The 15,318-nt window shown below is 40.4% G+C and overlaps 1 protein-coding gene across 1 annotated transcript in view; it reads right to left on the bottom strand.

Moving 5' to 3' along the window:
• Window positions 1-12,497, bottom strand: part of LOC107718524 (bifunctional apoptosis regulator-like) — a 14,847-nt gene extending 2,350 nt beyond the window's left edge. Inside the window, exons 1-6 of the mRNA XM_016525623.1 lie at window positions 12,453-12,497; window positions 11,685-11,737; window positions 11,071-11,335; window positions 4,666-4,870; window positions 4,399-4,568; window positions 2,997-3,141 (exon numbers count right to left, since the gene is read on the bottom strand). Of these exons, the coding sequence (XP_016381109.1) occupies window positions 2,997-3,141; window positions 4,399-4,568; window positions 4,666-4,870; window positions 11,071-11,335; window positions 11,685-11,724 (825 nt within the window). The 5' untranslated portion in view covers window positions 11,725-11,737; window positions 12,453-12,497. The remainder of the gene's footprint in view (window positions 1-2,996; window positions 3,142-4,398; window positions 4,569-4,665; window positions 4,871-11,070; window positions 11,336-11,684; window positions 11,738-12,452) is intronic.
• Between the last annotated feature and the right edge of the window lie 2,821 nt (window positions 12,498-15,318).

Consider the following 15,318-nt stretch of genomic DNA (forward strand, 5'->3'; position numbering starts at 1 on the left):
TTGTACTTTTAATTTCATACTATACTTGTAAAGTCTGACCAATAATAATAACAACGACCACGGGCTCCCCCGTTCAAATGCTTTGGAGGCTCCCTGTTCATGGGCTACACTCATTCCCCACCCCGTGAAGCGCTGGTTGAGCCCCTTGTTCGAATGCAGTGAGAGTTCGCCCATTTTTATTCACACCTTGTTTAAGGTAACAACACACTAATGCATTACGATGAGTAGTATTTTAAACAATCCATTTTATGTTGACTTTATAGACTGCTGTTTTGCAGAGTTTTAAACCAACACCAGTTTAGCCCATTTTTATTTACAAGGTGCCCCTGTTCATGCTGCAGTGTGGGCTCCCCGTTTGGAGGCAGCGACAGGGCCAATTTTAGCTAAATCTTCCCTGCCACTCCAAAATGCTGGTCGAGCTCTCCCAACTGTTTACAGGCGGGGCCTACCCATCCAAGATTTCCTGTTCCCATTGGATGCTGCGCGGGTCTTCCAACTCAATCAAGCAGACCAAATCCAGGTAGGGCTCTCCCGTCCCATTGGAAGCAGTGAGAGTCCTCCATCTGATGTTTCGCATCGTGCTCCTTATTCATCGGCAGGGCTCACCCATCCAATGCTGCAAGTCGCAAGCTCCCGTCGAACACTGCATGGGCTGTCCTGGTTGCCCTGCCTCCTCCTCGCAAATTCCAACCCATTTCTCTTCGTGGAATGCAATTTTGTGGGGTTAATAGACAAATTTATTCTCTGGCTGCTGTCTCATGCTCATTTGCTTCTTCGGGGGAGTTCTCTGGGTTTGGGCTATATTCCGAGCTCGGAGCCCTCCCTCAGGACAGCACACCAAATGGGGGCAGTCGTGGCCTAATGGTTAGAGAGTCGGACTCGTAACTCAAAGGGGGAGTGAATGTACAGTGCTCTCTCCCACCTTCAATACCACGACTGAGGTGCCCTTGAGCAAGGCAACGAACCCCCAACTGCTCCCCGGGCGCCACAGCATAAATGGCTGCCCACTGCTCCGGGTGTGTGTTCACTGTGTGTGTGTGCACTTTGGATGGGTTAAATGCAGAGCACTAATTCCAAGTATGGGTCACCATACTTGGCCACATGTCACGTCACTTCCACTTTCAAATATGCTTACTATTTGCACAATCTGATTATATGTAAGTGCCAACTCGTGAATTGAATTATTGTATGGACACAAGCCTTGTAGTGCAGTGCACCTCGTAAGAGAAAATTGAGAGGAGGGCATTTCTAACAGTAAAATTTCTAGGTTACGACTGTAACCCTGGTTCCATGAACTAGACACTGTGTCAGAATGTTGACAGTATGTGAACACTTGACCTGCATCTGAAGCACGTGTGAAATGAATCCAATCTCAATGGCGAAACATAGTCCTGTGACAGATGATGGACGTTACCTTCTTGTTTATTATTTGCTTATTTATGATGAATCACTTGTTGTATTCCTCATTTGTAAGTCACTTTGAATAAAAGCATCTTTTAATTGAACACAGGTTAATTCTGTGGAAAAGCGATCCTGATGGAACTGCAGCACTGAAAAATAATTGGGCATCTGATTCATCCTAGAACCTATCGACGACAGTATTGACTGTGTCGCCAAAAACCCAGGAGAAGAACTTTTCCCTCTCTTTTATTCCTGAAAGGTTCACCCAGAGATGCCTGGAGAGACAAATCTCTGGCCCAGCACAGCTCTTGCCCACCCTCCAACCTTCATGCATGTCCTTCAGCAGGTCAGCCTGGTAGGTCAACAGCAGGTCAACAATGCCACCGTATGCAGACACCCCAGCAAGACCTGCGGTTGCATAAGCTTTACCCACCAAGGATGTCAACTCTTCATGGCTTGGTTGGTAGCATCGGAGCCTTTAGGGACCATGCTAACTCAGGTGAGAGATAGCTGGGGATTGCCCCATACCCCAGTTCATTTATTCCACAATCAAGGAATAATTTTAAAGTGAAGGACAAATGATATGGGTGGAGAAAGGATTAGTCTAGGATCTTGACACCTCTGTATGGAGATCCAGAAAGAAAGGTAGGCTTCGACACAGAGGATGTGATTTACTAGACAGGAAGTGCTCATCTAACTTGCTCTTGTGATGCTCTTTCTTCTCAGCTGGTCAATTGATGTTTAATTTGGCTACAGCATGGGTCACAAGCTCCACAAGCTCCTCGTAAGCAGGGGAGAAAGATGGCGAATCCTTGAACTTTCTTGCCTTGATGCTAACATCCAACTTCACAGTGCTGGATATAGCCAACATCAGGGCCTCACTCGTGGGCATGTGCCTGGCCTCCCTCCTCAAAGACAGACAGGTGGGGGATTTTTCCTGGCAGACACTCACAATCAACACAGCCAGCTCCCTTGAGAGCTGTTTCTCCATGCTCCTCTTCTATATAGACCACACACAGATCAAGTGTGTCACCTCCCCTAATGTAGCGTGGATGTTGGCAGTGGAGTATCCTTCATAAACTCCAGAGTTTTGCAAACGAGACTGGAGTGATTTTACACATGCTTCAGACACAGGTCATGCAGAAGCATTCCTGTCACATAAGCATTCTGACATAATGTTGAAGTTCCCTCAAAGGGGAAATTAAAAACTCCACACAATGGGTCAACTGAGGCAGGAGAATTTGCTCCAGGCTCAAGAAAATCAGAGCCAACTGTATAACAGGGGTACTTGGCTATAGGAATTTTTGCACAAGGAGATAAAGTCCTCACATGAGTTCCAAATTACTTGCCAAGTGGCAAGGGCCCCTGAGGTCAAACATCGTTGATGATTGGGGAACTCAATTGAGGTTTAGCAAACAAACAGAGGTGGGTAAAATTAATGAGTGACTAGAAATAGCACAACTGTTAACTATTTATTTGCAATAGACCAATGCAGACTTTTAGTGACTTTTGAGAATTCTCATTGAAAATCTTGATTTGACTGAGCTCTTTGCTGAATGAAAAACAGATAATTACCAGAAAAACACAAGACACACCTTGTACTCCCAGAGGGTTTGTGGTAGTTTGACTTTGAGCTCTTTGATTTTCTGGATTTCCTCCAGTATGACCTGTCTGTGTGATGGATTCTTAACATTGAATGGAGCAGCAGACAGTTCTTCGTCTCTGAGATGAGCCAACAAACTGAAAAAAAAAAAAACACACATATCAATGGTGATAAGTAAACATTACCTATTGTAACAAGTGTATACATGAAGCATATTATAGTTTCAAATTATTTTATTCCTATTTTGCTTTTTAGTGGTTTGTTTTCATTAGTTTTCAATCTATGATTGAAGTCTCACATTTCAAAATTTGTTGGACTGCCTTTAGCTTTGATTTTGGCAAGCATTGTTTCAACAACCATAAAAACATCACAACATTTATTTCTGTATTGTAGTTGCATCACTGCAGTCTTTGACTTGATCTCATATTGACAATAGGAGAGTCAAACCACTAACCACCTAAAGCCGGCACACTGTACGATTTATAATAATCCTTTACGATTGTTGTTTGTCAGACTGTACAAGCACAAACATGATCCTCATGTCACACTGTAGGATCTCAGCTGTCATTAAAAGGGTCATGAACTGCCTTTGCTTTTTATTTTGTACTGTTCTCTGAGGTCCACTTATAATGTTATCAAGATTTTTACATCAAAAAAACATCATAATTGAGAAGTAATAAGCTATTTTCTGTCCTGTTTTTAACCCCCCTCATCAGAACGCTCTGTTTGAATAGGCGTGGAGGATTGTAGACTCGGAAGTAAACGCCCACCGATATGAAGCTCTTTCTCATCAACTGTCAAATACACATAAGGTTATGTCAAAAACACACAAAATTTACATAAACGCAGTAGGTTATGTCAAAAAAATAGACAGCTTGCATGTGTATCAGTATATTAGATCTGTGAAACAGCATCTCTAAACCAGGCCTCTCCCCCTCTCATTTTTTGTGTATGCCTTATGCAGGAATTATTTAAATGAGGTATATTGTGATGTGTACATTTCCAGATAAAAACTCAAGACCACAATCAGGCGTTTGAGCAAGTTCAGAAACAGTACTTACTGATATAGAGAATAATTCCCTGTGGAGTGGGCTTTGTGTTTTGTAACTGTGCAGATCTTTTTTCATGTACAAACAGCAACATTACGCACTAAAAGTTTTAAATGTAAAAAAGCATAATAGGACCCCTTTAAACATGTTTTATGTAATTTTAATGTGTGAAACATTGTTGACATAATGAATTAAAGCCAGTAAACCCTATAATACTGTTTTTTTCCCCCATTAAAACATGTTGGACACATTTTATTTCAAATAACTAATAAAGCCATAAATGACACTAAAATGAAAAACAATGTAATAATGTTTGAATTGTGTTTCCGTGTGGATAGTACCCACCTGCCATTAATTTGTGCTCTGTGGAACATTTCTCTGTACTGATTGGTCCAGGGACCCAGATGCTCCACCCACAGAATGACATCATGGGGTTTCCACCTGTTGATTGGCTTCTGGACCAAGATGTCATAATTAGAATCAGCACTGATCCAGTGATATCGCAACAATATAACCTAGAAACATTCACAAGGTGTTATGTCCTGTGCACAACCGAACCCCCATCAAGAACTCTTCAATCTTTGAGTATGTATATGAGAAAGCGCATCTCACCCCCATGCAGATCAATGCCATCATGACTCCAGAACAAAAGCTGTTTAGTATAGCTTGCTGTAGGCCTTCTGATACAGGAATTTGTTGCTTCAGTACCTGCCCATACTGTTGGAATATCTGGAGAAAATAATGGAACCGCTGGTTACGCTGGAGAACCCTCCTCCGTCTGCTTATCTTAGCTGGAAACGTCTTCTCCACTGCATCCCTAGGACACACACGTGCCATATTAAATAATGCATTGAATTAGCATTAAACAGTACATATCCATGGACTATGGTTTCACATTCCTTAAAATATTATGCATTTACTGGGCACTATCACTCTGAGAATCACTGGATGCATTCAAAAGCTGGAAAAGTTGCAAACTGATACAGTTTCAAACTGTTCAGAAACAAATGCAGACAAATAGCACACTGGAGGTTAAATCAATTAATAGTTAGGGAAGCTCCGTTCCTGCCTCGCCCTCCTCAATGACGAAGGAGAGTTTGTTTCTGCTCCCTGTGGTTTGGGTCATGTGTCCGCCGAGGTGGTGCACCAACTTAGAGCATCAGGCTTGCAGATGGAGCTGCTGGAAGAACATCCTTCATTCTATCCCCACTCGTGTCCTTTAAGCCATTTTTCTTATAGTTGTACTGGCACTCACTCATAACATCAATGGTACATTTCCTACAGTATTTAAGCAGGCCCAGATAACCTCACTGCTTAAGAAACTGCTAAACCCAGCACTTTTGGAGAACTACAGACCAGTATCCCTTCTTCCATTCATTGCAAAAACACTTGAGCAAGTAGTGTTCAACCAAGTCTCTGCATTTCTTGCACAGAACAACCTGCTTCAAAAGTGGCCACTCAACCGAGACTGCCCTGCTCTCTGTTGTTGAAGCTCTGAGACTGGTGAGAGCAGCTTCCAAATTATCAGTACTTGTCTTGCTCGATCAGTCTTCTGCTTTTGACACCACCATATCCTTCTGTCAACTCTCATGACAATGAGGGTTGCAAGAACTCACTCCAGTGGTTCGAGTCTTACCTCTAGGTATGATCTTCATGGTGACTTGGAGGGGTAAGGTGTCTTAAGCCGCAACATCTAGGTACAGGGGTGCCTAAGGGCTCAGTGCTTAGACCACTTCTCTTTTCTATCTACATGTCGTCACTAGGATCTGTAATTCAGAAGCATGCCTTTTCCTATTACAGCTATGTTGATACACACAACTCTACCGCTCATTCCAGCTGGATGATCCAAAGGTAGCTGCTCATATCTTAGCCTGCATGACAGACATTTCTTTCTGGATGAAGGACCATCACCTTCAACTCAATCTTACCAAGACAGAAGTGCTTGTGGTTTTGTCCAACCCAAAACTTCACCACAACTTCTCCATTCAGCTAGGCGCATCAACCATAACTCTTTCCAGGACAGCCTGGAACCTTGGGAGTTCTCATGGATGATCAGTTAAACTTCACAGACCACATTACTAAAACTGCCTATTCCTGCAGATGTCTTATACAACATTAGGAAGATCAGGCCCTTCCTGTCAGCGAATGCTACACAACTCATTGTCCAAGCTCTTGTTCTATCCAGGCTGGACTATTGTAATGCTCTTTTGTCAGGGTTTCCAGCATGTACTATCAAATCTTTGCACCTGGTCCAGAATGCAGCAGTGAGAGTGGTCTTCAACAAGCTAAAGAGAGCGCACGTCACACCTCTCTTCATCACTTTGCACTGGTTGCCATTAGCCGCTCACATCAAATTCAAGGAACAAATGTTTGCCTACAGAACAACCACTGGTTCTGCACCCCTATACCTGAACTCATTACTTCAGACTTGTGTGCCTTCCAGAAGCTTGCATTCTGCAGTGAAAGTCACACTGTGGTGCCATCTTAAAGAAGCATTAAATACCTTTCACAGACCTTTACCTGGACTGTTCCCTGCTGGTGGAATGACCAGCCTAACTCAATCCAAGCAGCTGAGTATGTAGTAGCCATGGTCAAGAAACAGCTAAAGATGCATCTTCTTGGTCAACACTTGACCCATTAATATTAGCACTTTCTATTCCATTGCTACGTATACTGTGTTAGATTAACTAGGAATTGTCACAGCACTTACTTGTTGTCATTTTACTGCTTTGTTTGTATTATCATCTTTTGTAAGTCGCTTTGGACCAAAGCATCTGTTAAATGATTAAATGTAAATCTAATGTAGAATTATTACCCATCCACAGGAACTTCCTGAGGTTCGCTTTTCGGGTCGGGGGAGACAGCTAAAGATGCATCTTCTTGGTCAACACTTGACCCATTAATATTAGCACTTTCTATTCCATTGCTACGTATACTGTGTTAGATTAACTAGGAATTATCACAGCACTTACTTGTTGTCATTTTACTGCTTTGTTTGTATTATCATTATCATCTTTTGTAAGTCGCTTTGGACCAAAGCATCTGTTAAATGATTAAATGTAAATCTAATGTAGAATTATTACCCATCCACAGGAAGTTCCTGAGGTTCGCTTTTCGGGGCGGGGGAGCTTACCAATGTCAGGTTCTTCCCTTCGGCCTAGTTTTGTCTCCTCAAAACTTCACCAAGGGCATGGATGCAGCTCTGGATCCCTTGTGACTTCAGGGCATCCATTTACTAAATTACATTGATGACTAGGTTATTTTAGCTCAGTCAGAGGAGATGGCAATTTGACATGGAGATGTCGCCCTCTGTCCCTTCTGGACTGAGGTTAAATCACAAGAGTGTTCTGTCTCCTAGTCAGAGAACTATGTTACTCTGGGTGATTTGGGATTCGACCACAATGTGGGAACAGTTGTCCCCTTCCTGGGTGGATTTCATTCTCGCCATGGTAGACAGTCTGAGGCTAGGTCAGGAGGTTTCTGACCTTCAATACCAGATACTGTTGGGTCTTATGGCTGCAGCTGCCAGCGTAATACCGTTGGGCTTGCTGCACGAGGCCTATTCAGTGGTGGCTCAAGAGCCAGGGGTTTCACCCTGGCTCCTCTGAAAAGGGTCACGTGCCACAGGCTTTGGTCGCTGGGATGGCCTTCATCTCTCTTGGCACATCAACTGCCTGAAGATGAGGACTATGTTTCTAGTATTGAAACATTTTCTCCCAGATCTCAGGGGCTATCATTTGTTGGGGCAGATGGACAACACAACCTGGTTGACTGCCCGGTTGGTTCAATTACTCTTAACATTTACTTATTCTTACTTTTTTTTTTCTTTCTTAAAAATACATAGATAAATAATAAAACATTTTATGTTTCAATATTCAAAATGCTATATTTGAATACTACTCTTGTAGCATTTTTCATGCAATGTGAGACAGTGAGATTATGAAATTATGCTATGATGCTATGAGATTAGATCAGGGTGTCTACAGATAGAAACAAGTTAAATGTAAGAATTTTTAATACCTTTTTAACACCAACTTATATGAAATTTAAGACCAAACCTGCGATGGAAATACACATTATATTACATACATAAATACATAAACTGACACACACATATAATAATGATTTTTTACAAGCAAACTGGCCCATTCCGAATTTATTTATTTGTTGTTTATTTGCTCTATGACAGGCAAACTGGCTTTAAACTAAAATTTCTGTAGACATTTGAAATGAAAAGCAACCACTGAATTTTAATCATGATCCAAACATAGATGCATACATATAGAATGAATCATAATGCATACATATAGAATGAATCATAATACATACATTTAGAATGAGCAGTTTTTGATTTTGAATTAGATTGTATAATTTCAAGATTTAAAGCAAAAACAAAATGGTCTGACTTCAGATGTGTGAAGTTATGCTACATGAAACTAAAACAGCAGATGGGCTAAATGAGAATGCAAATTCACTCTCTGACAGCAGGTGGTGCTTATGAAACACCAGCGGTATAGTGTTTCCTTGGTACATACATTTAGAATGAGCAGTTTTTGATTTTGAATTAAGATTGTATAATTTCAAGATTTAAAGCAAAAACAAAATGGTCTGACTTCAGATGTGTGAAGTTATGCTACATGAAACTAAAACAGCAGATGGGCTAAATGAGAATGCAAATTCACTCTCTGACAGCAGGTGGTGCTTATGAAACACCAGCGGTATAGTGTTTCCTTGGTTACTGCTATACACAAAGATGCACTGCACTAATAAACACTACTTTACACGGAGGTAAGAGGAAAAGAAAATGCAATCGAAACTTCTGAAGACAGTCAGTTCCCCAGTTTCAGATAAATTAATGTAAACCCCCACCCCCAATTTAATATTTATATTTCGCTCATTGTGAACAGTGACCTCTGACTGCCTGCTACAGTATTTTCTCCTCTTTGCATCTGTCTTCAGTGTCTCTGGCCACTGTTAACAGCTGCTTACAGGATCTCACATATTCCCGTCTGCTTCCCACTCTGCGTGCGTGATTCTCTCTGATGGTGCAGGAACTAAAGTGGGAAAAAAAGAAAAAATCTTCTTTGGTCTGTCCAACGATTGTAAATAGTCATTGGGTTCGTCAGACTGGAGAAATTTTTGCGGTAATGTGACCAAAAATATTTAACACCCATCAAATCTGAATTTAGGACAGCATCCTTCGTATAGCAGCCCTTAATTGGTCCTTCATGGAAAAATGTAGGCACAAAGGTCTCAGGTGTGATCAGGTGTGATCTTTGATTAAATAAATACGCATCAATTTATGCTTTATTGTTATTATGCTTTATTTTTATGTATTTAATATTTGTTTTACTTCAGTAAAAAAAAATAAAAAATACTCCAGTAAGTACCGGCCATAAATCGGAACCGACTGGTTTTTGCTTTATTTCGGTTGATCCCTGGACTGCATTGCATTCATTTTCCAGAATGTCATTTGTGTTGAAATATCACGAAGTCTGTAAAAGGCCAGAGATGCTGAAGATGGACGCAAAGAGGAGAAAATAATGTAGCAGGCAGAGCAAGCTTAAAGGGGTCCTATTATGCTCTTTTACAAAGTCTTGATTTTGTTTTGGGGGTGTACTAGAACAGGCTCTCATACTAGGTTGTTCGAAAAACACATTATTTTTCACATATTTTACATTATTACAACACCTCCCTCTCCAGTCTGGCATGAACGGCTCGAATAGTTCCTGTATCAAATGAAAGCCCGCCTTCTGAAATACGAAATGTGCTGTGATTGGTTAGCAAGGCCAGTGTGTGTTGTGATTGGCACCACTCGGCGCCTGGTCGGGAAATGTCATGCCCCTTAGCATAGCCGCCTGCTAGCTTCAGTGTAAATATTGCGTCAAAATCAAATCAATTGAGCGCGATTTAACCCCTTACCATAGCCGCCTGCGAGCTTCAGTGTAAATATTGCGTCTGTCAGTTCGTCTGTCTTGGGAAAGCTAGCGTGCCTCAGACATAGTTATAACACTCGTTGTCTTCTCTAGTGCAGCTCGACCAGGTCTCGTCCCATTCGTCGATATTTGTGGTATCTCAAATCCCGGAAAATATGCGTTGTAGTCCAAACGAGTCGTTTGTTGTAGTTTTTGAAAAGTGATTTCTGTTAAATAAAATATCTCCTTTTGAAGTGGACTTTGAGCTTTGTAACTTTGAAGATCTTTTTTATGCTCAAACAGCAACATTACAGACTAACTAAAGTTGAAAAAGTGAAAAAGCATAATAGGACCCCTTTAATGCTCACCATGCACACAATATTGGAAGAAAATCCTGAATATTGAATTGAGGTGGAGTTTACATGAATGTATCTCCGAGGGGAACATCTTTGTTTGGATTGTGATTAAAATGCAGTGGTTGCCTGTAATTTTCAATGACTGCAGATAGTTCTGCCTGTAATAGAGCATATACTCATATTTTCATTCTTTCTTGTTTGTTGCTTAAAACAAAATAAAAAAACAAAAAAAATTTGGCAGTCGGTATCAGAATTGGCTAATTTTCTTGTAAAAAATCAGCTATGTGTGTGTATATAGACGGTTTCATCGGGCGCACGCGCCTGGCCCGAAGTTAACTTCCGGTCAATGTTTGTTTATCAGTCTGGCTATGGCACCGGCTACAAACGCAGTTCATCTTGCATGTTATATGCCTGATAAAGCAGCGTTTGTGAGCTCACAGCTCAGTGCTGATTTGTGTACAGCCCTTTACCGGGGAAACCTCTGTTTCTCCCGCTTTAAAGCACCTCCTGCTGGCAGAGAATTAATTAGCATTTTCAGTAAGTCCCTCCGATTTACGCAGCAAACATATTTTGCTTGTTATCAAAAATAATCTACTCTAAAGGGACTACTTAGCTGTTGTCATTGATTCTATTTGGAAGTCTACCGGAGGTTAAGTTAGGGCCACAAAAGCACGCATGCGCAGTAACGTTTGTTTATGTTGTTGCCGTTGAAACAGTCTATACATAGATAGCAATGGTTCTCTCACCGAAGGAGGATGTTGATTCTGGGAAAGCCCTGCCATCTCTCTCTGCATTCTGGACACTCGTTCCGTCGAGAGGAATGTAACCATTCTGCCAGACAATGGCGACAGAAACTATGGCCACAGTTAAGTGTAGTAGGATCTACAAGGACATCATAGCAACAGTGACACGTAAACTCAGGTGCTGACAGTTCTTCCATGTCCTCATCTAACTCACTGAGGTCCGACTCTATTGTGATGCATTCATCTGTCATCTTGTCCTCGTACAGAACTGAGTAAAAAAAGAACATAAAACTGAAAGTGTTTTAATAGCATGTGCAGGTTCAAGCAATGATAGAACATCAAACAATTATAGTTACATCTCTAACTTCACTAATTAGTTCAGTCGTTCCCAGCCTATCAAACAGATTTGTTTAGCAGATATACATAACAAACACACATATTTTGTGCTGTGATCTTTGTACTTCCATTAATTTTGATCTCTTCCAACAACAGTACCACATGAAACACACACATTTGTCCGCACTCACATTTGTCCACTGCCTCACCTATGTGTATAAATGTTGGTATATAATTATATATGTGTATATATTTATATATAATTATAATTATAATCTTACTGTCAAAATCGTGGCTGATTTTCAGATCTTCAGGTCTCATCAGGTCACTGTCACTGAGAATAAACAGAAACAGAAAGTATTCTACTTGTGCACATGACCAAACTGAAACACAGAGACACCTGACAGAAATACTTTCGGTTTTAGATTTCAGTTGTAAGGTACTCGATTGCCATGACAATACCTGTACATTCAAACAATTTAGGCTTTTCTTACACTAAACTCAAAAGTGTTTTACATAGTGAAAAGGGAATTCTTAATAAATACAGAGTTCTGGCATGAAACTCTAGATGGTGCAGTCCGATAGGTTTAACTCAATCTGACCTAATGACATCATTATCACATGGCACAGCTGATTGGTTCTCTCCTGTATCGGCAGCCAATGAGCTCGCTGCTCAACATTCAAATATATGACTAGTGCTTGCTGTAGCAGTTGCAGCTTGCTTCAGAAACCCTCCACCTTCCCCAGCTCCACCTGTATAGATCTGCTACGAGGTGATTCATGTATGCTATATGGGGGTTATTTCATGTATGTTATATTTGCAGCAGCAACATTTCTTACATGGTCACAGCAGCATGTTGTGGATGTATTGGCAGTAGCAAGTCTCTGTACTTGCTCTACCACAGCAGCAGCGTAGCAGATCTATTCCACCAAGACCAAATACATTAATATTGTCATGTACATTACCATGCCAATCCTTCAGAGAGTTGTCATGACAGAAATGTAATGTTATGTTTTCAAATACAAATGGATAAAATATGTCTGCTTACTTTTTAAAGGAATACAGTACATTGTAGGGAACATCTTGAAGCACTACTTCCTGGAAGGACCTAAGTAATCCCAGAAGGTGCTCTTTGGTTGGGTTTGAAGCAACTATCATAAGAAAGGAATCAAGGCACTTCTTCTTGTCCAAAAAAGTTAAAATACCTTTATTCACATTATGACTATCACAATTGAAACATTAAAAGTGACTAAAATACTGCACACTTATGCATTTTGGCCTTCAGCCTTCCTCAGAGTGTGTAAGGTATCAAATGAATGACAGGTGTAGGTATACTTAGTCTGTGACATTGGGAGAAATCAAAAAAGCCATTACGGGGGGACATGTTGTTAGCTATTAAAAATTATGATAAAAAAAATAATAATAGTAAAATAAAAATAAATAGGGTAATCCATAGGGTAATCTTTGTTTCTTGTACAAATTGTAGTGTTGGGTTAGAGTCCACCTAAATCGAGTCCAAGTCTTTAAGCAATCGAGTCCGAGAACATAATCCAATAGGGCGAGACTAGAGGGATAAATCCAGGTACACAGGCAAAGATCAGAACACGAGAAAACAGACAAGGCAAGACTAAGATAAGGCTAGGAAAACTAAGCAGGCTCCGTAAGGTAGCTATTAGCTAAACAGAGATATACGCTAAACAATACTGGGCGATCGGAGCAGGAACTGAGTGGGTGTTATGTAGTGTGTGTGATTGGTCTCAGGTGAGAGTGTGATTAGTGAAATGGTGCATGGGAAATGTAGTTCGTGGTGACGTGCAACAGTCAGTGTAGTGAGAGAGTCAATATGATGGACGAGTGACCTCTGGTGGCGATCGGATGGAAGTCCACGGACCGGATTTCGTGACACCTATATAGATGAGCCACACCTGCATATATTTATATTTATTTACTATAGTAATAATTAGTATATAAATAAAAGAAATATTTTTCACTGTGGACATGGGCTTCAGGGCCAGAGCATGTGAGCGGAGCGGGGAGCGGAGTGGTAATATTTCCTTAAGAGCGCAGAGCGCCTTTCTGAAGATTCCGCTCCGCTCGCTCAATACGCTCAGTGCCACTCGCTCAACCCAGAATGCCGTTTGGTGATTTGCTTGTTCGAGATCGAGAATCTGTAGAGATCGAGAATAGTAGAGCAGTTATGGAGTCCAGATATTGTTTCAACGAAGTTGCAAGCCTTATACATAAATGTAAAGTAAAAATCAAAGTTAAGAATGAGCAGGGAGAAGAAACTGAGAGGGAGTGCGGGGAGACTGTTAAAGTTAGTACAGATTCATATTGATTACAGAAAGCACGAAGATGTACTACGCAAACATGGTGCAGCAAAAGGTGAGCTAGTTACATACCATAATAAATGAATAAACAGGTAGGCTAAGGTTATATTCGGTTGTACGGAGCCCCGATCATGACATGCAGACAAAATCACAGCCACGAATTTAGAATAGGCTAGTTCTCTTTTATGCTAGGACTAAATTATGGCCACGAATTAAGAATTAATTTTTTAGTTTAGTCTAAATTATGGCCACGAATTAAGTATTCATTCTCTTGTTTAGGCTTAGCTGCCACGAATTCATTCGTTCGTTAATTCGTTCATTCCCTATAGTAGGCCTAAATCGTGGAACGAATTATTATATTTCGTAATTACTTATTAAAATCATTATTGCTTAAAATTAATAAATAATAATAAATTAATTAAAAAAATAATAAAACCTGCTGACGTCGTAGAAACGAATTGTTAATTCGAATTATATTCGGAGCTCCGTAGTTATTAAATAATCTCAGTTAAACTGTAGACCTAAGCTAACACACAGCTGTATATAGGCCTAAATACAGAACTACAGAGTAGCCTACATAAGATATTAGCCTACACCACTTAGGCCAATTAAAATATTATAAAAAATAAAAAAACTGACCCGAAACAATAGGTAGTCCTTCAGAATGTAGGCTAGATATAGGCAGCAGTAATTTATAATCTAATATAATGCACGCAAATTTTTTACAGAACGGAGCGGGATCTGAGCGGGAATTGGTTTACGGTGAGCGTGAGCGGAATATTAACGGAGCGCTTGCTTGGGCGGTTAGAGCGCACGTCCATAGAGCGGAAAACGTAGCGGAGCATCACACCGCTCCGCTTCGCTCACATGCTCTGTTCAGGGCTAAACACTAAGGACTTTTCACTAAGGAAAAACAGTTTTGACCACAAAGATGCCACTGTTTTTGACCGCAAAGATGCCACAAATTTGTTAGAAACATTCTTTTTATATAAAAGTAGAAACTGCCACCATATTTAAAAAATATTTCAATACAACAGCAAAAACTAATACTAAACTAATGTAAGTAAAATGCTCTCAAGCTTATTGAAGGCAAGTAGCAAGTCTAATTATTAATTACGAGCAAAAGGATAAATAAATATATTAATCAAAAGTTTTTTAGATAGGTCTATATAGCTAGTATAGGCTACAACAGAAATAGCCTACTACATACATTTAATGAAGTAGTAAATGTAAAAATAAAACACTACACAGCATTCTTCACTGCATGCATTAAATATAAATGATTCTTATTAAAGTTACTAAAGTGATTCAGTCAAGAGCAGTGAGTGATTTTCTCTTTTTCTTTTGTTGTTTGATTAACATTTATGACGCAGTCGGCAGCAGCAGGTTTATGCTGCTGTTGCTTTAAGACCTGACGCACAGATCAAATATTTAGACACATCCGTGATTTCTCCCAACTGTTCAGGTTCACTTAAAGAGGTCATATGATGCGATTTCAAGTTTTCCTTTCTCTTTGGAGTGTTACAAGCAGATTGTGCATAGATAAGATCCCTGTAGTTGCAAAGACTAAAGTCTCAAAACCAA

Source organism: Sinocyclocheilus rhinocerous, unplaced genomic scaffold (assembly GCF_001515625.1).
Source record: "Sinocyclocheilus rhinocerous isolate Xijiao unplaced genomic scaffold, SAMN03320098_v1.1 scaffold723, whole genome shotgun sequence".
NCBI lineage: Eukaryota > Metazoa > Chordata > Actinopteri > Cypriniformes > Cyprinidae > Sinocyclocheilus > Sinocyclocheilus rhinocerous.